At 45.8% G+C, this 27012-nt stretch overlaps 1 protein-coding gene across 3 annotated transcripts in view; it reads left to right on the top strand.

Annotated features, from left to right (window-relative positions):
* TYRO3 (TYRO3 protein tyrosine kinase) overlaps positions 1–21780 on the top strand; it is a 44736-nt gene extending 22956 nt beyond the window's left edge. For all 3 annotated transcript variants that reach the window (XM_071744700.1, XM_071744702.1, XM_071744701.1), the window contains 13 exons: positions 60–237; positions 634–776; positions 2591–2735; positions 6106–6235; positions 7036–7136; positions 8146–8241; positions 10325–10405; positions 12123–12215; positions 13021–13142; positions 13348–13457; positions 14886–15045; positions 16409–16545; positions 19352–21780. In XM_071744700.1, coding sequence (XP_071600801.1) covers positions 60–237; positions 634–776; positions 2591–2735; positions 6106–6235; positions 7036–7136; positions 8146–8241; positions 10325–10405; positions 12123–12215; positions 13021–13142; positions 13348–13457; positions 14886–15045; positions 16409–16545; positions 19352–19727 — 1872 coding nt within the window. In that variant the 3' untranslated portion in view covers positions 19728–21780. The remainder of the gene's footprint in view (positions 1–59; positions 238–633; positions 777–2590; positions 2736–6105; positions 6236–7035; positions 7137–8145; positions 8242–10324; positions 10406–12122; positions 12216–13020; positions 13143–13347; positions 13458–14885; positions 15046–16408; positions 16546–19351) is intronic.
* Positions 21781–27012: the final 5232 nt, after the last annotated feature.

The following is a 27012-nucleotide window of genomic DNA, read 5'->3' as shown; positions in this document are numbered from 1 at the left end:
TGGACCTGTTAATCACCTGGCTGATGGTAACAGCTTTTTTGGTTTCACTCTTGGCACAGGTAGCTGAGTCACCAGATGGCCAGGAGGTCTCCACAGAAGTCACCCCAGTGCCCCCCTTTGCCTATGGTGTGCAAGGCCTGAAGCATTCCACCAACTACAGTGTTCGTGTGCAGTGCAGCAATGAGATGGGCAGCTCCCCTTTCACTGACAGGGTTTATTTCCAGACCCTGGAGCTTGGTAAGCAGACAAAATCAGGAAAGCAGTCCTGACTTTGAGGCAGAAAGGGAGATAGGCCTCATTTAAGGCTCTCTCTAACATGTAACTTAATAATAAGGAGTCAAATTATTGGTGCTAAATAATTAGCAGCAATGATGTGTGATACACAAACTGATCCAGCTTCTGCATGCTGTGCATATCTCCCTGAGATTTTGGGAGGATCTCAGAAAAAAATGAGGTGCTGACCAATCTTGTCTTCTCCACTTTTAACAACCATAGTGCTGGTGGCTTGCAGAAGTTGTTCTCCCCCCTCAAAGTCTCTCAGCTGATCTTGGGAAAGAGACTGAAACTGCCTTTTCAGTTCTTTTCACTTATTTTCCTGCACGGAGTGATTTTTGTTCTGTCCTCTGCTTTCAGCTCCAAGCAGCACCCCACAAAATATCCATGTTATCCAGAGAGACCCTGGGCTGATTTTGGAGTGGGAAGGTGTGGCTCCTGATGTGCTGAAAGAAAATGTCCTGGGCTACAGGCTGGAATGGATTCAGGATAATGTAACTCAGGTAACAGATTGAGAGGGGAGCTGAGCCATTGGGCACAGAGTTGGAGGATGCTCAGATTGATTTTTATTGGCATTAAGGTCCTTCATCCCTTTTCCATAGCAGGGGACTGGATTGCTGGTATTGCTTTTGTGTAAAGGGATCTATTCTGACATGCCACAGCTCATCAGTATTTAGCCTCAAGATTTAAGCCCTTTTCTCCATTCCTGGCATATTTCTTGAGTATTCATTTGCAGACCAGTTCTCTACCATTCCTTTTCCAGCAAGGACAATATATAGAGAGAATTCAGTTTGTCTCTGCCTCTTTTTAGTGCTGTTCCAAATGCAGTTCAGACAGTGCAAGATCTCTGATTTCTCTCTCCTGTGACTGGGGTTTGGCTTTCCAAATTTTAGTGGCAATGGTGTATTTTTAACAAATGAATGAATTGCACTGCAAATCACAGAAAGAATGTTGCAGATTCCTTTATTTCATTTATAATACATATAAAGCAAAAGTTGAAAGGTGGAGGTAGAAGGCCTTTCATCTGTTTTTCAGCATTGACCTTTTTCCAGGTATCCACCTGCCTTTGAATTCACAGTATTTGTTATGGTTTCTTTCTTCTGAATGTGTATTTAGCCAGTGCTTACTAATGATGAGCAAGCCTGTAATAATAGACAGCTAGAGGGCAAAGAGACTTATTTCCTTTTTTGTGTGACCCATTTCATCCTAGGTCAGTGTCATTGACTTTGAATTACAATATTTAGAGTTCCTGTTGAATTTACATTGTCTCAGTGGTGGCAGCCAAATCTTCCTGGTTTATGGCAAATTATGTATGTGTAGAAAATCCACAAAATTACTGGGAATGCTTAGGCCTTGCCATCCTAAGCAAAAATTGGCCATGAAATTCAGAAGTCATTTGGGATTTGGTCAAGAACTCAAAACAGACTCCTCCCTTGGATTAAAGCTGTCAGAGGCTGTGCAGTGTGTTAGCCACAAAACGAGGTGTGTCTTTTTTTTTTTTTTTTCTATAGCAACCTCAGTGGAAGGACTTCAAAGGAGGAAATCATAAAACTTCCTGTCTTCCTTCCCTGTGAAAATAGTAGCAATTTTGGGGAAGAGAACCCAAGACAACAGCCTGAGTGAATGGCAAAACTGGGTCTAAGACCCAGGGGCCACTCCCAAACCTTGTGCTGTACAGTGAAGTACCCAGTAATGGTTTTGTTTAGTTTTGAAGGTGATTTTTTTTACTAGAATTCTCAGCCAGCTGTACCCTGGGCTGTGTGGGCAGCATGTCAGGGGAAGGGATTCTTCCCCTCTGCTCTGCTCTCATGAGATCCCACCTGGAATTCTGTGTCCAGTTCTGGAGCCCCTGTCACCAGAAGGAGATGGAGCTGTTGGAGTGAGTTCAGAGGAGGGACATGAGGATGATCAGAGGGCTGGAGCACCTCTGTTATGAACAGACTGAGAGAGCTGGGGTTGTTCAGCCTGAAGAAGAGGAGGCTCTGGGGAGTCCTTATAGTGGCCTTCCAGAACCTAAAGGCTGTGGAGGGACTTGTAAGAAAGGCTTGTAGTGACAGGACAAAGATGTAATGATTTTTAAGTGGAAGAAGGTGGATTTGAAAGATATTTGCTGTGTTTTCACAGAGAAGTTGTGGCTGTCTGATCCCTGGCTATGTTCAAGGCCAGGTTGGATGAGTCTTTGAGCAACCTGGTGTAGTGGGAGGTGTCCCTGTCCATGGCAGGGGGGTTGGAACTGGGTGATCTTTAGAAAGGTCCCTTCCAACCCAAACCATTCTATGCTTAACACAGTTTACAGTTTGCTGTCATTTGCTCTCAGGGGGAGATGATTGTGCAGGATACAAAAGCTAATCTGACCACCTGGAACCCACTCAAAGACCTGATCATCAGGGTGTGTGTGCTGAATTCTGCAGGGTGTGGACCCTGGAGTGACCTCTTCCTGCTTGAAGCCAAAGAGGTGATGGGTAAGTGTCCCCTGCCTGCCCTTCACTTTGGAAAAGACAGAAATCTCTAATCTCTGCCCATCTGCCCCTGCTTTCTTCCCAAACCATGTTTTTTTTGAGTAATCACCTGGACATTGATCTCCTGTGACCTCTCCACACTCAGGGGTGGCAGGGGGAACCTAGAGTGGAGCTCTCAGGCAAGCAGGGACTGGGAGATAGGGGCAGGGAAACCAAGAGAGAACTGTAGCCTTACTTGGAGTAGTGTATATAATGCTGGTTTTAATGTGTATGTTACTCAGAAAGACCTTTGGCAACCAGGTTCTTGTGGTGAATACTGATGGTTATGTGTAAGCACAGTCACTGTGGGATAAAAGCCCTCAAATTATTAAAAGCAGAATAAAGGAGTGTGGAGATCCAAAGCTGACTCTACTGGAGCTTGGGCATTGGCTCCATCAATTTTGTTCTGCTTTTTGCTGAGTTATTTTCCGTGGCAGCCAAATAAAATAAAAAAAAAATACCTGGAAGGACTAGAAGATCCCTTTGGAAAATGGCCAAGGCTGGCAAGAAGCCCCAGGGAATATATAAGGTTTGCATTTTACAGGGAGCTGGAATAAGCCAATCCTGCAAGCACAAAATGTTTGCTTGTTTTTATTTGCAAACCACTTCAAAAAAGTAGCATCAGGATGGGTGCTTATTTTGGCCAAATAGTGTCTGAAAGCACACATATTTCTTCACAAGCATAACAGGCTGGGAGCAGAGGTTCTCTGTGAAAACACTGATGGGCCTTGCAGGCAGAGCAAGAGAAAAACTGTAGTTTTGTTTCAGGAACAGTAGAAAATAGAAAGTCTCTTCCTTTCCTGAACTGGCACTGGTTGCTTTGTGTGAGAAATGCCAAGGGTGGCTTCTGAGCAGCTCCCAGGGCAGCACTAAGGATGACTAAGCTTATATAAACTTTCAGTCAAATTTTTCATTACAGCAAAGCTAATGGGAGCTCCACCCTGCTTATGCAGTCATCTGGTGCTCTATTCACAGAGATTGTTTCAGTGTTTTCAGAACTGTTCTCAACAGAAACCTTGCTTGTTCATTGCAGAGGGGAACAGAATGGTCTAATTGCTTTTTCTGATCTCTAATCTTCATGATCATACAAAGAAGAGTCTTGGGTTATGGTTTTTTGCACCCTTTCGTGACATAAAAACTGCAACAGAAGTAAAAGGGGTTCTCTCATCATCAGAGGACCCCTAAACACTCATTTAAGCTCATCTAATACTGTCTTCTCCCTGCATTGTGCAGTCTTAAGTCATATGCTGGTTGGAAAAGGGGGTATAGGAGGTGGGAGAGAGACAGAGCTGAGGGAGGAGAAGCAACTTGGTCTTTATTTGGGCTTCAGTCATCTTCAGTCATGCTCAGTGGCATGAGTGGGAAGCAGTGATCTGGAGGAGAGAGGCAGAGAAGCAGTGAATTTCAATGTTCATTTCTATTTCTGATGCAGTTGCTATGAACTGTGGGCTGGGGTCCTCATTCCTGTCAGTTTAGGAACAGGGAGAATAATTTAGTTTTGGTTTGTTTTCATCTATCCTCCTTCTGGAGGGACCCCCTGCAAGGTGACCCGAATCCCTGGTCTCTCACCAGGCCAACCAGCAGACAGGGAATGGAAAAATATACTGAGTATATGAGGAGTATATTTGCCTCACAGTAAAGGAAAAGGAAACTTTGTGGCTAACCATCAGAGAGGATTTTTACACCAGTGGTGTTAATTATTTCTGCCCTGTTTGCTTGGCAGGAACAGCCAAAGTGATTGGGAATTATGGAGAGGGTTGGAGTTACCTTTCATTGTCTTTTAATTCCACTTCTGTTTCTGATTCCTCTCCCTCCTTGCAGGCCAGGTCAAAAGGTTCAGCCAGAGGGAGTGTCATAAAAATCCAGAGCCTATAAAGCTGTCTGGGTGGGAAAAGAGAATGTGAGTCACTGGAGGAGATAAGATGCTGGCAAACAGACACTAAAGCTCTGATGTTTGCTTCAAGTGGAGAAGTACCTTTAAGTCTGCTTTCTCACCAGTACAGATTTTTGTTTCCTTAAGCTTTAACTCTTCATTAGACTAACATTGCTTCTTTAAAAACTTGGATGGTAAGGCTGGACAATGTAACTAGAAATCAAATCTTGGAAGCTTTTTACCTGCCAGGGCTCTTCCAGGAAAGATGCCTCTTCAGAGAGGTTTGTCCAAATCATGGCCCACTAACGTGATGTATCTTTTAAGGTCAGGTTTTCTTATGCTCTCATGACAAATAAAATAATGGGTTTACTTACATCATCAAAGATGATTCTTCTAAGGTTCTGGAAAAGCACAGTCAGCTGCTGAAGGTGAGCAAGGGAGCTTGAAGATGAAGGAAATGTGTAGGGACCTGTTACCTGTTCTTGTTTGCTCTTGGACAATTTTTGAGTTATTAAAAAAATTTTGGAGATATGAGAGCTATCATCAGTTGTAAGACAGCCATTCCAATACAAATTTAATCTCTAGTAATTGTATCTGGAGAAGAAATCTCTCACAGAATTGGATTAATTTATCTGTTGCTTGCCAAGCATAGATAATATAATTTTTTTCATAACCACACTGCTTATCTTCCTTCCCCACAGCTTGCTCAGGTTGGCAGCATCTCCATTTCTTCTGTAGACAGTTTGCAGCCAAAAGTATACAAATTCTGGGAGCAAATATTAGACTGGAATTGGAACCTGCATGCTGGCTAACTTCTTGGTTTGGGGGGCACTTTAAAATTCATCTTTTCTTTGGTAGAGAGACACTGAGAAGTTACAACCAACCAACATCCTCAGGAAGCTGCAGAGAGTACCAAGTCCCACAGAGTGCTTCTCTTTGTGGGAGGGGTGAGAGGGGAAATATAAATGGTTTTCAACCAGATTGACATAAATCAGTTCTCTTTCCAAATGTCATCCAGTTGGCATTCAGGCAGCACTGTGTGGTCTGGACAGGGTTCTGCTGGCTGCCTCAAACAGGGTGAGGTGAAACCCACACAGAAAATGCTCATATTAAAAAACATTCTGTCTTAAGACTCCAGTTTCAAGTGCCCCAGAGCTCATGTAAAGCAGCCTAATCCGGAGCAGCACCTTTTGCTTTCTTGAGGCTCAAAACTAAGAACAGGTTCTGGTAACTGGGTGCATCTGCTCTGCATTTGCTGTGTGAAGTAGCTTGTTTTTTTTCTGATGAATCACTGAGTGGCTGTTTATGCCAAAATCCAGTGTACAATGATCCACTGTGTACACCAGATCCTGCAGCATGGCTTTTCCATTTAAAAGCAAAAAAGGAGAAATAGCTGAGGATGGTCTGTTTACCAGTGACAGTCTGCTGTTTCCTGACTGATGGTTTTTTTCCATCATCTAGGTGGCCAGAGGCAGCCTCCTTATGGGACATCCTGGGTTCCTGTGGCATTGGGTATTCTGACAGCTCTGGTCACAGCTGTTGCCCTGGCTCTTATTCTCCTTCGAAAAAGAAGAAAGGAAACTCGGTTTGGGTAAGGGAGGTTCTCCTGGTGCTGCTTAGAGACACCTCTGCTTTCTCCTCCAGTGTGCTATGTGACTCATTGTACAAAAAGCATTGAGTATTAAGTAGTTTTGGCACTTTCTTTGGGTGATTGCAGGGGTTTTTTTTCACAATTTTGGGGGTGAGCCTGGATGAGAGACTGGCAGGAAAGTGGCCCGACTTTTCCTCACAAGGAGAACACCAGAAGTAAAGTAGAAAAAATGTTATGTTGATACCTGGGCTTTGTTAGGGTGTGGAAATATAAACCAGATAAAGGTAATTCTGTAAGTCCTTAGCAGTGCTGCTTAAAAGATTGAAAGATTAAAGACCCACAAATGAATCATCTGTGTTCTTAGGGTCCTGGCACTTTGTCCCTTGTTAGTTTTCACTCTAGCAGCTGCTTGTAACTTGTAAGAAAAGTCTCCTTTCCATAACCTCTGATGCTTAGCTGTGGGTTTTTCTCTGCTGCAGGCAAGGTTCCAGTTCTTTTCTGAGTCTCCCAGACCTCCCTCTCACAGCAGCATCTCTGTTTATGGGACTTCTGCAACCTGCCCCAACCTGCCCCTTCTCCCAGGCACTGGGAGGAGTGATTCCCTTCTTTTTAGAAGGCTCCCACCCTCTTTAGCTGCCTTGCCAGGCTACACCCTCTTCAACAAAACAGTCTGTAGTATTCATGTAGTATTTATGTAGTATTATGGCACTACAGAGAAATCATCCTTACTCTTCAACACACCCTTTTACAAGTGGATAACCCATGGAATCATGGCCCTGTGTGTCTTTTCTGCCTTCTAGCCATGCCTTTGGCAGTGTGGTTGGCAGAGGGGATCCAGCAGTCCATTTCAGAGCTGCCAGGTCTTTCAACAGGGAGGGCCCAGAGCTTATTGAAGCAACATGTGAGTAAAATGGCCTTTGTGGTTCTGCCTGAGAAGCTGTGCTCGTGCATGTACTGTGCTCTCTCTCTGTTTTTCCCTGAAACTGATGTTTTTGGATCAAGAACATGGGGACTGATTTACAAGGAAGCTTACACAATGTGGGTTGCAGAGGTGAAAGGCCAGAGTTGCTGTTGCCATACCAATTAAGTAGCACTTGCTAATTACAGCTCCAGTCATTGTGTATATTAGTGCAAGGCAGTGAATTTATATTCACCCCTCCCCTGCCCCAGTTTCACCCTGCAAGGGCTCCTTTGAATATTATGCAACAGTGAGAGAAATGTGGCTTGACAATCTGAGCAGTGCACCTTAAACTCCATGCACTGAGCTGGGCTGAAAGTCTGAACCAATTGATCAGTCCTGGGAGGCCAGGAGTTCCTAAATTCTCAAAGAATCCCAGCAATGGCCAGAGTTGAGATGATCCATTTCTGCCTCCTGGTTCAGCAAGGGCATGGCTGGGTTAGGATGATGCTCCAGCTTTGCTCCCTGGGTTTAGAGATTATTTCATTAAATCTAATGACCATAAAGTGTTTGACTTGGTGTCACCCTCTCAGCCAGGTACTCTGAGACTTGGGCTGTGCTTAAAATAGTCTGGGAGCCAGTCACTGAGAAGTAGTGCAGCTTCATCAGCTGAAATGGAGTTCTGTGAACCAGTGTCTCTCAGTGTCTCTTCTGACTGGATTTTGTCTTCTCAGGGTTTACAGTAGTTAGGTATTTGTGTTGCTCCTGGTATGTTTAAGAGTGGTGTTATCACACCCTCTCTCTTTCAGTACTCTTGGTACATTTTCTTGAACTTGCCTCTTGTCTGTGGGGAAGCTGAAGGACATGAGAGGGAAGTTTTCCTGCTTACAGCATGGGAATCCCATTGGAGATGGGACATTAGAACAGATGACTCTTGATGTTATGACAGAATGTTGAAGTATCCCTTATTTGACTATTCCCTTGCCTTGTTTTGGTTTTTTTTTTTTTCCAGTGGAAAGTGTAGGGATCAGTGATGAGCTGAAGACAAAACTCAAAGATGTCCTAATCCAGGAACAGCAGTTCACCTTGGGAAGAATGTTGGGCAAGGGTAAGAACCAAATGTGAACCATGCTTTACACTGAAATCCCACTTGTGTTACCTTTACTGTTGAGTAAGGAGAAGCAATTAGAAGCAGCCCATTTTCTCTCCTTCTGCTTTAAATGACAATTTAAATGGAACTTTCCCTTCTGCCAGGATAAAACACCTCAAAGCTTTAGCAGAAGTAAGAGGATATTAGCTAAGCCATTCCTATAGCATGGCTCCAGAGTCATGAACTCCAGTCAATGTTCAGCCTTCCAAAGTACTCCTGGTGATGTGAATTCATTTCAGAGATTAAACCAGAGGAATACTCAACTAAACTTCTGCTCTTTCTACTAACAAAATGGTGCTATAGAATTCCTTCTATTTACATAAACGTGTGTCAAGTATTAAACAGGCTGAGGCAACACAGAGACAGAGATTGCCTACCTCAAACACCCTAGGCCTTCAAAAAAAAAAAAAAAAAGTTGATTCAGTTTCAGATAGTTCAGGTCAGGAGGGATAGTTAGAGTAAAGGTGAGGTGTTTCTCACTTAACTTTAGCTAAAGGATTGGGCCAGATCCTCTGAGTGAAAACGTGGTTTTGGATTTAGGTTTCCCAAATGGCAGGGCCATCATCCTTCCCTACTCCTCAGGCTGGAGGCAGTCTCTAGAAATAAACTAAAACATGTAAAGATAAGACTAATAATTAAGAGACAAGCGTAAATCAGGGATCATAAACAAAAGGAGGCTGAAGTGTTTGGCTTCCTTTTTCTTTATAAAAGTAATTTTATTGCAGTTTTCTTTGACCCTTTCCCTCCGGGATCATTCTTCCGCTCCATCCCTCCCAGAACAAATGCATTTCTTTCAGAGCAGGAAGGTGACCTTCCTGCAGAAATGGTCTCAGAGGGCTTAACAATGCTAAGTAATTGAACAGCTGTGTCATCTGTTAGTGAGTGTCACCTCTTGGCCAGTTTCTGGGATACTTCTTCAACCCTTTTGGACTTCCCTCTTAACAGATAAAAATCTGGAAATGGGCCACAGTGGGGTGCGTGGGGATGGCCTTGGATGGTAGGATGTTGGCTGGCAGGAACTGGTTTGTGTTGTCAGCTGCTCCTCCAACCCTGTGCTCAGCATGGAGATTATAAATTGGCAGGACTGTATTATCTGGGGCTCTGGTGGCTCTGCAGCTGGGCAACAGCTCCATACAGAAGCATCTTTCTCTTTTGTGGTCACACTGCTGGTGGTCACTGTGAAATAAGCGTGTGCCATAATGCTTTTTGGGTAGATGTCCTGAGTGCCATGTTTTTTTTCCTTCTTGGCAGTACCAGAGTTCCTCAAACTAATGCACTTTGGGTGGGTTAACCAGTTAAAAAAATAGGGAGAGCAAATCGAGAGCCTGATCTAATGCAAAGAGCTAGAAAGCCTCTGTGCTTTACTGTGCTATAAAGCCACTAAAGCCAGGCTAAAATAATTTGGGGATGGTCTGGCCAGTTGCATTTCCTCTTACCTTGTTTAGAGAGCACACCAGGGGAAACCTACCTCCTGTGAATTAGCCTGTCACACACACACACACACAAGTAGGTTTTTATGTGTTTTGTCTGGTCAGCTGTGATTCATACAAGTAATTTCCTGAGTTTAGAGAGAGAAGTTCTGGTTGTGTGTCCAATGGCTGAGTCCTGGCACCATTACATCTGTCAGCAGTGAGTTCTTCAGCCAACCCAGCAGTGCTCCAGCTAAGAGCCCCCTCCCTGACCAGAGCCTCATCCCTCATGGTGCAGCTTCCCAAGAGATGTCTGCCTGGCATCCCAGATTATACATATATATAAATATATACTCTGGCTCTTCATTCCCATCTGGTAGATGATTGCTTTCTTTCCTGCCTGTTTTCCTTTGCCTTCTGGACTGCCAGCACAGTGGTCTATTGGTAGTGCTGCTTCTAAGCACACGTGTGCTGAAAGCTGCTGTCTGGGACTGCAGAATGGAGAATGAAGCTGGTACATTTCTTATGGTTATTCAGCTTCTTTGCCAGTCACTCCTGGAGTGAACCTGCCCTGAATCATACTTCCCTCACAAGAAGCTGTTCCCTCACTGCCTGTTCTGATTATTCCTCAGGGGAATTCGGGTCAGTTCGGGAGGCACTGCTGAAGCTGGATGATGGTTCTTTCCAGAAAGTGGCAGTGAAGATGCTGAAAGGTAAGTGGAAGCAGGGGACCTGAAACACATAAGAAAGTTTGGAAAGATTAAATGCTATCTCTCCTTTTCTCCAGTGAACATTCCCTGATGCTCTTTACTCCTCTGCAAGCTTCCCACTCAGCCACATGGCCCATGCTGTCTCCCATCCCTTTCCATGTCAGTCTTTTTGGAGTGGAAGCTTTTCAGGGAAGGATCTACACCACTTTAGTTGCTTTTACATCACTTGGCACGTGCTAAGTGCAGCCAAAACCAAGTCAGAGCTCCAGCTCCTGTGTACAGAGGATCTTGTTCAGTTTCTAGGTACAACACAGCACTACATTGTGTGGCATGAACAGCTCAGCTTTGCCCTAATAATTCAGCAGGGAAAGGCAGCATCCCTGCAAGCCTTTATCCTAGAGTAAACAAAAGTGTGTTTGGGTTGAATGCAGCAACCAGCTCACTCATCTCAGGCAGGCATATTAGAGCAGGTAGTCTTAAGTCCCTTCTGATTTGTCATTTAATGAGTGTGCTTAAAAAGGGCAACTAATGTCTTCATCAGGCACAACTCTGTAACAAGAAGAGCAATTAATAGGTCAAGTAGCAAGTCAAAGCAAGTATGTGCATATATGTATGTGTGTATATATATGTTAACCTATATTATTTCACCCCTCTTGCCTGTAAGGCAAAAATAAACTGTGACTGACTTAAAGCAGAGTCACTTTGAAGCTGAGTTTACCACAGAATGCCAGTTTGTACTAACTACACTAATACCACATTGGTGTAAGGTCCATCAATTTCTCTGCTTTCAATGGTAATTCTGATCAGTTTGCAAGATGTTCTGTGTAGTCAGACTGTCTGCCTTCAGGCATTGTACTTGGCAACTCTCTGTCACCCTCCAGAGGCACCTTCCTTTCGCTACTGACTGTAAAAAGGAAATCTACTTGAGTCTTCTGAATCATATTTAAATTAGTTGCAAATAATGTGAATACTCCCCCAAAGGTCTAAGTCTGGTCTGCAGCAGGGCTGAAGGACTCCTGCTAAATTCAGCAGCAGCAGTAGAGGAAATAGTCCACTGGATTAATTTTTGATTATATTGATACTCTTTCATAAATCTGGAGTAATAGCAAAGAGAAATAATTTACTCCAAATTTAAATTAGGTGTGGTATTGCTGAATTTCATTCAAGCTCTCCAGGACTGTGGTTATTAAAGAAATCTTAGCTCTAGCACCTTTAGAAGACTCAGTCATAATAGCAGGTGTGAAAGTGTTGATCTTTCATGCCATCCTCATCAGAGAAGCATGAGGTCTGCCCTGCCAGTCTGAGGCTCCAGGCTGTCTCCTCAGTTTCAAGGTTTTTTAAAATCCTGTGTGACCTTGCCTCTCCCTGACATTGTAGTTTAGGTCCTTTGAGCTCGTTAATTCTCACATCATTAATGCCTGCATGATTTCCATGGCTTCCAAGGACAATTGTTCCTGAGGAGAGAGCTGCTAATCAGCAGGTCTTGACTCTGCCAAGAATCAGTTTCCCAGATGTCCCTGATGTGTGTTTACTGCCACCTATCCCAGAAGATGGTGTCACACTCTGCTTTGTTGTAAACTGGCCCATCTAGCTGTAGGTCTGAGGATGTGCTGTGCCACCAAGAGCAAGCTTTTAGCCATCACTTATCTGTGAAGTCCCTTGGAGCAAAGGAGGCAAAGGAGGAAAGGTTACGGTGATTTTTTTTATTTTTTTTTTCCAGCGGACATCTTCACTTCGACTGACATTGAGGAGTTCCTCAGGGAGGCTGCATGTATGAAGGAGTTTGATCACCCACACGTCACTAAACTGATTGGTAAGCCAGCACTGATCACCCAGATGTCACTAAACTGATTGGTAAGCCAGCACTGATCACCCAGATGTCACTAAACTGATTGGTAAGCCAGCACTGATCACCCAGATGTCACTAAACTGATTGGTAAGCCAGCACTGATCACCCAGATGTCACTAAACTGATTGGTAAGCCAGCACTGATGCTCGTGGTGCCACAAAGCACCTCCCAGTCCTGCCCAAGCCCACACAGCCTCACATTCTCACCCCCACTTCAGTGTTAGTGCAGCCACCTCTGTGCAACCTGGAGTCCTGCACCCATCAGCATTGCTCCTTCCCAGGTCTAGAGGGAGTTGGGGTGTGCAGAAGTGCTCACAACATTTGCCTGCATCCACTGGCAACGAGCCATTTCTTTGGTTCTTGCCCAGACTGCAGAGAGAGTTGGGCTGAGAAGTGACCAAACTCCTGTGAAATGTGGATGGGTGGGTTGGTAGAGGGAGGGGAGATTGTGCCTTTGCAAAATACTGGGTATGAAGCAAAAGATTCATGAGTGGGCACCGTGGAACACGAGCAATTTTCAGAATCTGGAGATTGCTCTGTAGACCCTGGGGTTTGGGACTGTCTGGTCTGGAGTGATCTTAGGAACACTCCAGTCCTGCAAGGAGAGCTGGGAGCCACTGGGCACTCAGTACTTCCCTGGCATGAAACTGATCCACTGAAACTGCACATTTTCCTCCACATTGTAAGAGAAAGGCCCAGCAGCCTGTAAACTCCCCCCTAGGGACTGCTCTGATTGCTGAAACCCTTTTTGTTGTGCATGTCTTCATCAGGAGTCAGCCTGCGGAGCCGTCCCAAGGGCCGTCTCCCAATTCCCATGGTGATCCTGCCCTTCATGAAGCATGGAGACCTGCATGCTTTTCTGCTGATGTCAAGGATTGGGGAAAACCCTTTTGTAAGTGTCTTCTGGTGGAATTCCTTCCAGGAGGGTATGGGTTTTGATATCAGAGGGAGTTGTGGAATGTGATGTTGAAGTATTTAATTCCATGCATGTTGAAGACTGACTCCCCCCGTTCTATCCCTGTGTCTCCTGGCAGCAATTCTTACAGTTTTGCCATGCACACTTCCAGGAACACAACTTTAATTGTTATTTCTTTCAGAACTTGCCTGTTCAGACACTCCTGAAGTTTATGATTGACATTGCCAGTGGGATGGAGTACTTGAGCTCCAAAAATTTCATACACAGGGACCTTGCAGCTCGGAACTGCATGTAAGTTACCCACAAATTTTTAGAGAAAAGAAGGATAAGAGTGGGTGAGAGGGAGGATAAGCTTTTTGGGTGACAGAAGTGGGGAGGGATCCTGTCAGAGGATGCATTTAAGTAACAATAGCCATGGCTATGGGGGTGGAGGTGTGTGGTGGTGGAAGCAGGGAGCAACTCCTCGTGTCCCACTGAGCCCCCAAATGGACCATATTTATAAGGAACTTTTCCATCACTGGTCTGCACATCTATTTTCATAGGGTTGATTACAATGTTTGTTTGTAATTAGTCACTCTAATGGCTGAGTGTCAGCATGGGCTGTTTGTTCCATGATACAATGCAACCAACAGGAGAGACTCGGTTTGGCTGTATTAGGAGAAAGGAACTTTCACTGTAGCCTGAAATCTCTATTTCTTGTATATATTTTGAGGACTTGATTGTCACCATATGAGAAATGTAGAATTTGCCTGAAAGCTTGTGAGGAAAGGCTTATGTGGAGAATAGCTTTGGAAATAATTGCAGGGTGAACACACTGCACGATCCCACATTGTTGTTCTTGTCCCCAAGAAAAGTCCTTTTTTAACCTTTCCCTTCTGCTTCTTCCCTGAGAACTGTGTAAGTAACAACCCCTTCTGGCACAGAGAACTCTGCCTCTGAACAAAACCACCATGACCAGTAAAATCTGCAGTGAGACACAGATTTCCAAAAGCATTTGAATGTCCAGATGTACAGACAGGAGCCTGATAGTAATAATGAAAGATGATGGGTTAGTCTGCTTTGACATTTATGAGAAACACATCCAGGTTTCCTATTTTTAAACATTCAAATAGCAGCCTTCCTTCAGCTTAATGCCTGTTTCATCAGATATTCTGGGGAAAAGCAGGGAGTCCTTTGGGAGACCTGGGAGCATGAAGTCTGTGGGCTTTACTTTTACTATCTACCAACATGTCTGGGTTTAAGTGGGTGACTGCAATTAAGGCCATTAACCTGACCTGGAAAGAAGATCTTGCTGATCTAGTTTGACCAGTAGCAATAGGCAGTCTAGGCAAGCACTTATGTGGGTTTTTTTTGATTGCTGATAGAGGTGTAGGCCTTAGTGGTGGCAATGAGCACTACAAATGTCCTCTGGAAAGGACATTTCCTCTTGGAAACTATAGAAAGTATCTGAGTTCACTTTGGCTGCCAGAGCATGACTATTTCCTTACTTCTTTAGTCCTAATTATCTCCCTGCTAGTCTCAAAGAACTGATTTGATACCACTAAATTGACTCACTTTGGTTGTCAATTAAATGATGTCATTAACCTTCTAGGCAATACTTAGTCAACCATACACCCCAGATTACCCCGGATCCTGCCCAGACAGGGACATAACTCTTTTTGGTTTTTTGCTTGAGATAGCCAGTAAATTATTTTCTCAGCCATTAAAATTTTCTTTTAGGTTGGATGAGAACATGAACGTGAGTGTTGCAGACTTTGGGCTTTCTAAGAAAATCTATAGTGGAGACTACTACCGTCAGGGCTGTGCTTCCAAGCTGCCAGTGAAGTGGCTTGCTCTGGAAAGTCTGGCAGATAATCTGTACACAACACACAGTGATGTGGTGAGTTTTGCTCTCATGCCTTTGGGAAACAGCTGTGTTCCTGCTGGAGTGGAGGAATCCTGTATTCACTGAGGGTGGGAAGAGGCCCTGGTGATGGGGAAGGGAGTTTGCCTTGTGTTTGGGGGACAGGGCCATTCTCTGCTATGGGTGCTTTAGAAATCAAGACTAAAGATGTGTAAGAACAAGTGGCAGAAGGCAGGAATCCTTTGGATTTTGTCCTTTGGTCCTTCATTCTTCAGTGTTTATCCCCATCCTCTCCTTCCCCTTTCCCCTTCTCTTCCTTTTCCTCTCTATGCAGTCTCTTCTTTCTTACTCTTATTCTGGTTCCTTTCTCTTCTGCATGACAATTTGAAGGTGACATTTAAAATGCATGGAAGCCACACACTCAGGTCTGACTGCAGCAGTGCTACTCTGTCCTGCAGAAGGCATTGTTGGAATTTTGTAGGCTGAATATTGGACACTCCTTACCATGGAGAGTGTGGCTAAACCTGTTAATCTGAAATTTTTGCTTCTTTTTCCTTTGTTGTCTTTTTTTATGTGGTTTGGTTTGGTTTGTTCTGATAACTTTCTCCCCTCTTCCTTGCTGCCTTTTGGTCTGGTTTACCACTGGTTTTGTCCATCAGGCCTGTGGACTTGCCTTCCTAGTGATCCATGTCACAATGTCCCTGAAGAGGTCACCAAGAGCACCTTCTAACACAGCTGCTGTGGTGCTGGTGATTGCCAGAACCACTGGAGACAGCACTTAGTGACTGGTGATCACCAATTCAGCTGCTTTACAATAGACATTGGACAGGACTTTGCTTATAAAAATCATAAGTTTTTGCACCTAACAGTTTAGATTTAAAAGTTTGACTGCTGCAGGGCAAGAGCACAAATGAATGTGAGCCATAAATGTTTTTTTCCTTACCCTGCCTTATTGGCTAAACTCTGCTTTCATTTCTGCTTGAACATTTCCAAGTAACCCAGAATTTGGCTCAATGAATTAAGCAGCTGCTGTGGAAGTCCCACACCAAAACCTTCATGTTAGCTGGGATCCACAAAACTGATCCTTCAGGCCTTAAAGAACCATGAGTTGGAGGTGCTTATGAGAGGGCTGCTAGTGGAAGACAGCATTAATCCCAAATATTCCCCTGTCCCACTGAAGGATGGGATGGAGCAGTGCCTTCAGCTGTCTCCCATGATGATGTGCCAGCATCAGCTGGGTCATTCCTTTGTTTTCTCTCTAGGGTTTGGATAGTCCTTGCATCACTGCTACTCAAGACATCACTCTGGGCTGGGAGGGGTCAGCACAGTCTGAGGATGCTGAAACACTCCCCCCCCCCAACAAGTCTGGTCACTTGTTGTGTGTGCTGTTCCCTTTCAGTGGGCGTTTGGGGTGACCATGTGGGAGATTGTGACCCGAGGGCAAACCCCTTATGCTGGCATTGAGAATGCAGAAATCTACAACTACCTCATCAGTGGGAACAGGCTGAAGCAGCCACCGGAGTGCCTGGAAGATGTGTGAGTATTTCCTCACCCTCCTGACACACAATTCCTTGAGAAGTTTGGCTCGCTGGAAGGAAACGGGCAGCTGGCTGAGATGCTGATCTCAATCTATCCATTTTCCAGTGCCCAGAGGCATTCACTGGGAAGGCTTTGGGTTAGCTACCAGATACTCTGTTGGCACAGCTCCCTGGAACCTCTGGTAGCTATAGAAGCAGCAAACTTGGCTCAAGTGGTTGGAGGGTGTCAACATGAGCAGCTCGTGGCTTTATGGGAGCTACAACTCTATTTCCAGAAACTCACTGCTCCCTACCTCCTCCTGACATCCTCTGAGAAAAGAGATGAGTTTCATGACATCCTAGAGGCTGAATAGAAAAGCAATCCAGCAAGACTACAAGGAGACTGGGTTGCAGAGGCAGTGCTCTGTGTGTGGCTTTGAAAGCTGGGACATTTTCCAGACTGGATCTACTGCCCTCACAGAACTAGCAGGATGAAAAAAAGAAGAGGGCAGATATGAATATCTAAGGTTCTGTTGATACAGCTTCCCACCTTAAATTACAGCTGAAAACAAAGCCAGGACAATCTTGTAGATACTGGTTTCAGACATTTGCATACTTGCAGGAAGGACTTGGCTAGCCCATGGAGGAGGCAGCAGCCACACATCTGTGCTCCTGCCTTAGTCCTATAGCCAAGGGACCTTTCTTGGCTACCAGGCTGCATAAAATGTTTGCTCAGAAAGCCTTGCTCCATGGGTGGTGGCTGCTGTTCTCTGGAGTCTACACATGGGGCTGAGGGAGCATCATCCTAACTTCTCCCAAGATAAATGCTTTCCTAGTCTGGACAAGGTGAAATTATTTCACTGAGTGCCCAAGCAAGTCTGTTTTCTCTGAGTCATGTCTTAAAGGAAGGCATAACTATGAGCACTGACTTAAGTGGCCTTTTTGAGCCATTCCTTCTTTGTAAAATGAACGACATGAAGTCCACTTTTCTCCCTCTTCCCTCCTGTTCTGTTGGTGGATTATTTTATATGGTTTCCTTTCTCCGGCCTTTTTTCCACATAGGGAATAATCTGTACTGTTGTTATGAAAGCTGTACATTTTTATCTTCTCAGCAGTTCATTTTAACTGTTTCTGGGTTTCAATGAAACCAGAGTTATACCCCTGCTTAGATTCATCAAATGCCTGCATCTTGACTGCTGTGAGTAGCTTTGGCTCCACGTTGTGGAACTTGTGACCATAGGATGTTACACATGCCAAAAGTAGAGAAGAGATTAAAAAAGCTGCTATGCATTGAAGAAAATTTGATTAAAAACTACTTAAAAGGTACAGCCTTCATTTTGAGAGGCCCTTGAGCTACAGGCTATTGAGATCTGAGAGAATTTACTAGAAAGATGCTACATGCTTCAGCTTATGAGCTCTTCCCCACATGTCTGCTATCAAAAGCACTGGGGCAAAAGGACTTCTGGGATGATTCAGTACAACCAGTAGTTTTCTACCTTTTTTTTTTCAAATGAATTTCTACTATTTGCCAGCCGAGGGTAAAAAAAAAAAAGTATATAACTTGGTGCCACAGGAAAAGAAGTTTCTAATCTGGAGGATTCTAGTTTCTAGTCGTGGAGGATTTAGAGTTATTTCTACTGTTTGTGAGGGACATAAATCAGGATTAAGACAACTGAACCACAGAAGCTTTCTGTAAAACTAATGTAAGATCAAAAAGAGCCTCGTAAAGCTGATAGCAAGCAAGGGACACAAAAAGTGAAATAAAAGCCATCATGAAATGCTTTATTTCCCAGTAAAGGCAAAATCAGTTTTTTTTCCCCTTCACAAGTTCAACTGAGGTTCATTTGTCTGCGGTGTTTTTCAGCACCAGTGCTGTGCTTTGTTCCCCTTCCCTGCAGAACTGGCAACAAGAATGCTGGAGGAATGCAGCTGCCAGTCTTGTGGGTGATGCACAAAGAGGAGCAGGACAATGGCTCTGGCCTGGCTCCAGCCCAGTGGTCTGGGAGCAGACAGCTCAGGGGGAAGCAGAGCTTCTCACCCCTTGCCCAAGCACAGGCTCTGGGGACCACTGGTGTCTTCTCATGCTGGGGGAACTGGAGCCCAGGCAGTGGGTGTCTGACCACAGGAGAAACACTGCAGGACAGGGCTTGAGGCTGGCAATGGCATGGAAAGTCTCTTCTTCTTCTTCTTAGGGGTGGTGCCTTTGTAGTAAAAAGGATGTTTCAGCATCATTCTTCCAGCAGTGAAGCTCTTTCCATTCCTCCACAGTCCTCCAAGCAAACCCACGGTGCCTTTTTCTGGTCCAGCAACCCTGGGAGCACTGAGTTACACAGTGGGAAAAAAAGACTGTGCTAGAAATGACTTGCACCTCCCATGGTTGGATCGATGGTTTCCTTCTTCCTGTGTTTTATCTGCTCTCCAGCTAGAATTTGGAGGGAGGGCTTCAGCTGTGGCAGAGGTTGGGTTTTTGTGAATAAACTCAAAAGCCACTACTAAGTGGTGTCTCGCTCATGGTCCTGTTCTAGCTCCCCAGAAACAGTGGAATGAGATTTTTATCAAGAAGTTTAGCATCCTTTGACAGGGCTTTTGTCTTTTTCAGTACTGTCTAAATAGTTGTTTTGACTGAAAATGAGAATGTCTTTCAAATGGGAAGGAAGAAATCCGATGTGTAATGGCTGCCCACGTCCTGTCACCTGTGCCGGGCCAAAGCCAACAGGTTTTGGGGGAAGTGTTCTTTTTAAGTGTCTCCACCTCGCAGAGCCCCTGTTTGGAGGTGCAGGGGGTGGCTGCTCTGTTTCTCAGAGCTCTTGTCTCTTGTTTTGCAGCTACGATCTCATGTGCAGCTGTTGGCATCCTGAGCCCAAGCTACGCCCCAGCTTCGGAGTGCTCCGGTCCCAGCTGGAAATGATTCGGGGGAGGATGTCCATACTCTCTTCCAGCCAAGATCCTCTCTACGTCAACATTGGGAAGGACAAAGAGGTGTCTGTGAGTGACCCTGCCCTTCACACCTCCTTTGGAAACATGGACAGTGAAGAGACCATTGCTGGGGCAGCTGCTGCTGTCACAAGTGACTATCGCTACATCATGAGCCCCCTGTGCCTTGGAGATGATGCCGAGGGTGAAAGGCACCCAGAAGGGCAGGAAGGGGAGGACAAAAGCCTTCTGTATGAGCTGGAGACAGAGGGAGAGAAAAGTTGTTAGCTTGTACATATCAGTGACACTCTGCTTCCCTGGGACAGGACACAAGCAGCCGTGGTGCCGTGTCTCCTGGGGCTCCGATGCCGGAGCTGGAATGGCTTTGAGCAGCACTGGCCAGAACTCTTAGGCATCTTTTAAAGCTTTCACCACCCCTGTGGGCTGCAGTGGCAGACAGCTTGGAAGGACTGCAACCCCAGCAGCCCCTTGGATTTGGGGGAGGAGGGCAGGAGGGTTACAGGTTGATTGCATCCCACTGGAAGGAGTTCAGAGCTGAGGTCTACGCTCAGCTCCTTCCCCCTGACTGCTGGAGCAGAGCTGAACGCACCCTCTGTTCAGTCAGTGTTTGCTCTTGTGTAGATGTTGTCTTCAGTCCTGCCTGCCTGACTTTGGACCTGGTACCTCTGAAATCACTAAGTGGGTATTTGTACTGTCATTCAGGACAAGGGGGGCAAAAAATTCCCCTGGTGTTCACTCATCAGTACTGCCCAGACTTGTTGCCTACCTCAGTGGTTCTCAAACTGATCTTTGGACCTGCTTCTACCCAGCACTGAGTTTGAACATCTGGCATATTCCATGCAGTGACAATTGCTGCTCCCTCCATCCAGGGCTCTTTTAAGAGTTTCAGACATTTTGGTGAGCGATGAAATTAGGGGAAAAAAATGAAAATCCAGCACCTCTCTCTTCACTCTACATATCTCTCTCATGTCTTTCTTTTTCTTCTGTTTGATGCTAATTCAGGCCCGACCAGACATGCAGCTGGCATTAAAATGTGAAGGGAGGGAGAGCAGCTGGTATGTGTGAGGACAGAATCCAACTTCAAAGGGATGTAAAGGAAACAGTGTAGAGAGGACTTTTAACACCAGTATGGGGAAGCAGTGCTAATTAAAGCTTCTTAAGTGCTGCCCTCCAGGAGAGGGATGAGACAGCTTATATCCAGAATGGCAGACTTGCTTCAGTTTCAGCAGGAGCAAGATTCAGCATTTGCTTTAAAATAGGATTTGTTTCATCTTCAACAGTCCTATTTTTCAGATAACCAAGTGCTTTAGAGAAGGTTGATTTTGGGAAGGTGTGTGTCTTGGGGGCAAAGGATCACCTGGGAGATCCTGTTTCTGAAGTGAGTCCTCATGATGAAAAAAAACTTGAGAACCACTGGCCTTCCTACTTAGGAGGTCTTCTGGCATGCTGTAAAAGCCACATCAGAACATAGACTAGTATCACTGCAGCCTTCCAGACAGGGCAAAATTAATGGTTTTGCTCTTTGGGTTTTGTTTTGTTTTCCAATCAGCATGTCTGGCTCACTATAACTGCAAGCGCTTTTGTGGTTTTTAATAATTTAATATTTTACTGTAAATCAGCATTTGTTTTGTGCAGTGGTTCCCAGCAAGGAAGTGCAGTTACACCTTACTCTACTTATCCTGAATATTTGCTAGATCTGAATTTATTTTCTTTCAAGTGCACTGAAAACTTGACAGTAGCACAAGACTTAGGATTCCATATTGCTCTTCCTCAGAAACAAATACCACAAATGTCATCATTTGCTGAGCTGGCAAAGGTGGGACCTGTAAGTTCAAGGAGTTTGCAGACTTGGTATCAGAACACTCTTCAATGCCCAGTATTTGCTTATTGTAAGGTTTGGAGCCAACTACAAAATTCAGGTCCAGTTTCAGCCCTTAGTCTGAACACTTCCTAGGGAAGGGGAATTTCAGCCTGGGGCTTGAGCATGGGTCCTTTCTCTAAAGTTTCCTACTGAACAGTGATGTCCTACAGGTACCTCCAGAAGTTCAGTACAGTTTCTCACTTGCAGGTACAAACTGCAGTGTCTTATACCCCAGGCAGCCCAGGGTTTTCTCTTAATTTAGCTGGAATGCTGTAAGTACAAGTGAGAAGACCTAACAAAAACCTGTGTGGTGTGCATTTACAGTGAGGGCAGAAGGCTATGCTTCCTGCAGCTGCCTGGGAAGCACAGATGTACATACAGACTCTAACTTTGGGAAGCATGTCTTTAGTTTTTATGCATTTTTTTTAATAATAAAACATGTACTGTGTCTGAGTCCCAGCCATGGCAGAGTTTGTGATGATGGGTGGGATCATAGTGAATCTCTCATCCCCAGGGAAAAGCTGTCTTTCTCCTTTCACCAAGAATGATCAAGCTACTTCTTGGAAGCACAGAACATGTTTGGCCTTGCCAGGTGGCATTTACTCTGTGTTGCTCCAACCTTGAGACTGAATCCCAAAATCTGGTGGGCATGGGCTGGTGGTTCCCCAAAGAGGCAGAGTGTGGCTGTGTGTGGGGTGGAGCCCTTCCTGGGACATGCTGCCTCCTACCTGGGAATGCAAAACCATCAGCTCCTCTCTGAAAACTGCCAGCTGTGCCCATCCAGGGCTCTCTGTGGAAGAGAGGCTTAAAGGTGGTGGATAAAATTCAGCTGCTGAGTCAAATGTTCCAAGCACAACATAAAAGAGCTCCTGGATTTCCAGCTCAGAGAGAGGAAAAGGTGTGCTTGATGCTTCTGTTCCTCATCAGCAAGCAGCGTGTTGCACGCCCTCTGCCTGCCAGCTCACACAGAGAAGAGTGATGGTAAATGGTGCAAGCACTAACCCCTATCTGCACTGCAGGAAAAATTACTTCCAAAGCATGGAGTGGCTGATGCAGTTAATATTTTAAGGTTCCATTGCCCACTGATGTCCCTTGGATGTGATTCAAATGATGATTCAACCCTTTTGCACGCAAGCCTGGTCAGACCAGGTGCAAAGGAAGCTGTGTTGCAAGTGGGAGAAACAACAACCAGAAGAAGAGCCAGTAAGGAAAAAAAGGAGGGAAGGAGATTTTAAAACTGGGATGGATGGGATGAGCTGTGAAGGCAGCCAGCAAGGGAGTCAGCAAACAGAGATGGGGCATTTTATCTGTGAAATCCCCAAATGGAGGGGATGTTGTCCCAGCTAGGCTAGACCTGTCCCAGCAGGTGGCTGAGGTGAGGGCAGGTTTTGTGTTTTGGCAAAGGATGAAATGCTCTGGTCCAGCCCAGATGCCCTGTAGTGTGGTGCTCTTCAGTCCTGAAGAGGATGTGCACAACTGGCCTGGCCCTGCCTCTGCTTGGCAACAGCTCTGTGACCCTGACCCCAAGGAAGATTTAGGAGCATCCTCCCAAGCAGCATCCTCCCTTGCCTCTTTCCCAGTGCTGGGACAGCCCAGGAGCACTCTCCATCTCCACCACAGCAACCTCTGTCCCACACTGGGAAGTCTGACACCACTCCTCCATCCACACCTCCCTAAGGATGGGACAGGGTCCCCTTTCTCATGCTGCCCCAAGCCACTCAGGGCAGTTCCCAGCTCAGCTGGGAGGCAGTGTAACCCCACAGAGCATGGCCAGAGCAGGAGCTCTCAGCACCACCTGTGTCACACAGAGGTAGGTAAGGTGTGAGGAGTGATGCTGCCAGCAGCTCCAGTGCCAGGGATGAAGCCTCTGGGCTGGACTGGCAGCCCAAACCAGTACCTGTGTGGTGTGGGGGAAAAGGTGCCCAGTGCTGACTGTGTGGACATACCTTGGAGTGCACAGCTACCCTGGGATCTGCCACCTTCCTTCTTGACCTGTGCTGGGAGAGATATTTTACAGTCTTGAGTCAGTAAAACCCTCCCTGAAAACAAATGCACTTAATTTTGAGTAAAAGTCTGAGCCTTTGCACATACGTATTTTCCTTATTTAGCTTCTATTTTGCTGGCAGTATTAATTTTCCTCTAATGCTCAGACAGTTTTTACAAACTTCTATATTTTAACCAGGTATTTCCATGATGGACCATCATACAATGTCCTAATTTTATACTGATTTGTTATTTAACACCTGTTACACTTCCTTAATATACCAAGTTGTTCTACAAACACTCAGAATTAAGGAACCCTTATCTCCTGTGGATTTGCATCCCAAATCCATGAGTCTTGCCCCAAGTTAAGGTACTTCCAAAAGCTTTTTTTCCCTCAGTGGAGTCTCTGGTGTCCATTATGAATTTCCCTCTGCAGTGAAGGTACTGATGTGGCACTATTAGCACCTGCCACACACAGCCTGGTTTTGGGAAGCTTGTAGAAACTTCATTATCTGTAAGACCTCAACCTTGCCATCACGTTTGGCTGAAAGGAAGCAGTGGCTTCAAAAGCTATTAGGGACAACAAGTGCAGCCAGTGATCAGGAAGCCTTGTTACCATGGGAAACCCAGCTAAAAATCAATTACTTCATCCAAAAACAGAAAAGGCTGATGGACATGGGTTTTGATTGCATTTGCTCCATCCTATGAAAGGAGCTCAGCGTCAGGATGAATCAGATCTCAGTCACTGCACTGAGGTCTGGTGACAAAACAGAGACAAATGACCCCTGGCCTCCTCCCGTCACACTGTGGATCCTCCAGTTCTAGGCACACCAAGCCAAGTCATTCCCAAATGCAGTCAGGCTGGGGAAAGGGGACAGCTTTTGATCACATTTGGTTAATAGGAGCAAAATTAGAATGTGGGTATTCCAGTGGCGTGGTTGCTGGCTCCCACCAAGCCTGGTGTTCCGGGCAGGTGCTCTGATGAGCCACCATCCACAGCTTGGAGAGTATCTGAATAGTTTTTGTTTCCCTCCTTCACTTTCTTTTCACTGGCTTAAAACAGAACTGAATGAAACATTTGACCTCAGGAAATCATAGAATCATAGAATGGGCTGGGTTGGAAGGGACCTCAGAGATCATCAAGTCCAACCCTTGATCCACTCCCACTGCAGTTCCCAGCCCATGGCACTGAGTGCCACATCCAGGCTCTTTTGAAATATCTCCAGGGATGGAGAATCCACCCCTTCCCTGGGCAGCCCATTCCAATGTCTGATCACCCTCTCCCTAAAGAAATTCTTTCTAATGTCCAACCTAACCCTCCCCTGGCACAACTTGAGACCTCTTGTGCCCTCTTGTCTTGCTGAGAGTTGCCTGGGAAAAGAGCCCAACCCCCCCCCTGGCTCCAACCTCCTTTCAGGGAGTTGGAGAGGGTGAAATGGACAGCACTTGTTGATTTAAGCTTTGCTGAGTAGGGATGTAATGGGACTGGACTAATTTTTAGAAGAACTTTTACAGGAGCTGACTTTGGCCAGCCTGATATGTTAGGGAACAGGAATTTCTGGGAAGGAAAGAGGTTTTGCCTGCATAACTGGGAATAGAAGATGCTGCACTACATGATAATATACACATTGCCAGGGAAGGTGACAAGAAGAGAGAGCTGAGAGAAACGGTGAGGCACTGGAGAGAAGCAGACTCTCTACACTGCAACGTGGCAATTGGTGCAGCAAATCCAAAAGGTCACTGCTTTCCTGGTTAATGTATAAGATCCTGGCTGCTCCCCTGTCATTATGTGAGCTGCGTGGGAGATTGCTGCTGCCTCTTCTGCTGAGCCACTGGATGCCTCTGCTACAGCCACTTCTGCTTGTGTGACATGGGTGTAAGGAGCCCTTTGGACACTCACTGCTGACTCTGTTTCTTCTTACCTTAAAAGAAATTTAAAAAAAAAAACAAAACAACAAGGTTCACACTGATAGATGATATAAATCAATATATTTTGCAGTGTTACTTGTCTGTATTACCCCTCCTCTTGCACAAAGATGCACAAAGATTCCTGGGCTGGCTCAGGAACAGCGTGGCCAGCAGGTCCAGGGAAGGGATTCTGCCCCTGTGCTCAGCCCTGGGGAGGCCACAGCTTGAGTCCTGTGTCCAGTTCTGGGCCCCTCAGCTCAGGAAGGAGATTGAGGTGCTGGAGCAGGTCCAGAGAAGAGCAAGGAGGCTGGGAAGGGATCCAGCACAAGTCCTGTGAGGAAGGGCTGAGGGAGCTGGGGGTGTTGAGGCTGGAGAAGAGGAGGCTCAGGGGAGACCTCATCACTCTCTCCAACTCCCTGAAAGGAGGTTGGAGCCAGGGGGGGTTGGGCTCTTTTCCCAGGCAACTCTCAGCAAAACAAGAGGGCACAAGAGGTCTCAAGTTGTGCCAGGGGAGGTTTAGGTTGGACATTAGAAAGAATTTCTTTAGGGAGAGGGTGATCAGACACTGGAATGGGCTGCCCAGGGAAGGGGTGGATTCTCCATCCCTGGAGATATTTCAAAAGAGCCTGGATGTGGCACTCAGTGCCATGGGCTGGGAACTGCAGCGGGAGTGGATCAAGGGTTGGACTTGATGAGCTCTGAGGTCCCTTCCAACCCAGCCCATTCTATGATTCTATGAAAGAGAAGCAGAAGCAGAAATATTTTGCAGACTTGTGGCTGGGCACACAAAGAGGAGCTGGTCTTTAATAGTGCCCATGAACCTTGTACCTGAGCTGCTGGATATAAAGACAGAGAAATGCAGACTTGGGGGTTAAACAGGGAACCCAAACTGTGCCCTGGAAAGAAGCAGGCGTTTGGCTTTTGCCAAAACTCCTGGTACATAAAAAAAAACCTGTGGCACATCCTGACTTCAAGGCTTGGCGTCTGCTCCTCAGACAGCTGGGCCAGTTGAAGACCCATCTCTCCAGGATTTGTTTGCTCCCTCTCTGCTGGAATTAGGGATCCCGGCAGCCGTGCTGGCACTGAGACAGCAGATGATGCCCAGAAAAGGATGAAGCACGGGCACATGTTTCTACCAGCACTGCTGTGGGGGTGGAAATCTCCGGCAGAGCAAACAACCGGTGACTTCTCACACCCCCTCCCCCCTGGCTGATTCACTCGGCTTCTTCGCCAACCAATTCCTCCAAGGCACTTTGGCTGAAGCTGATATGCTGGGCTGTACCTGAGGAAACCATTGGGCTCACCACGTGAAAAATTCCTCCTATTTTCCACCTATTGATGAAATCTCTCTGGATCACCACTGAAATTGCTCGTGGCTGCTGCCCTGCTAGCAGACCAATTTTTCTGCAGGCATCATCGGGCAAGAATCCAAATGAGAGGATCTGTACCTATTTATAGCAGAAAATAACACGGATCCCTATTTCTCCTTTTTCTCTCTCATGAAACTCTGGGATATACTGCTGGTCTGCTGAGCTCTGTAAAGCTATAGTGCTGCAACTGAAGACAGCAGCTGACCCGTGGGGACCTTATTTGGGGATTTATGCTCTCACATTTGACCACCATTGTCTCAGTGGGGCAGCTCTTATCTCACTGCACTCCTCCACCTTGAGCCTGAGCCGTGTGTCTGATACTGGTGAAAATCAGTGAGCTCCCTGGCACGAAGATAACACAACAGGCAGAAGGACATAGCCTGTAATGCAGCCAGCCTGCCTTTATAATCCAGCTTCTCCTGGGTGAAGG

This window comes from Heliangelus exortis, chromosome 5, assembly GCF_036169615.1.
Source record: "Heliangelus exortis chromosome 5, bHelExo1.hap1, whole genome shotgun sequence".
Lineage (NCBI taxonomy): Eukaryota > Metazoa > Chordata > Aves > Apodiformes > Trochilidae > Heliangelus > Heliangelus exortis.
Note: the sequence above shows the minus strand (reverse complement) of the source record. Positions and strands in the feature narration are given on the sequence as shown.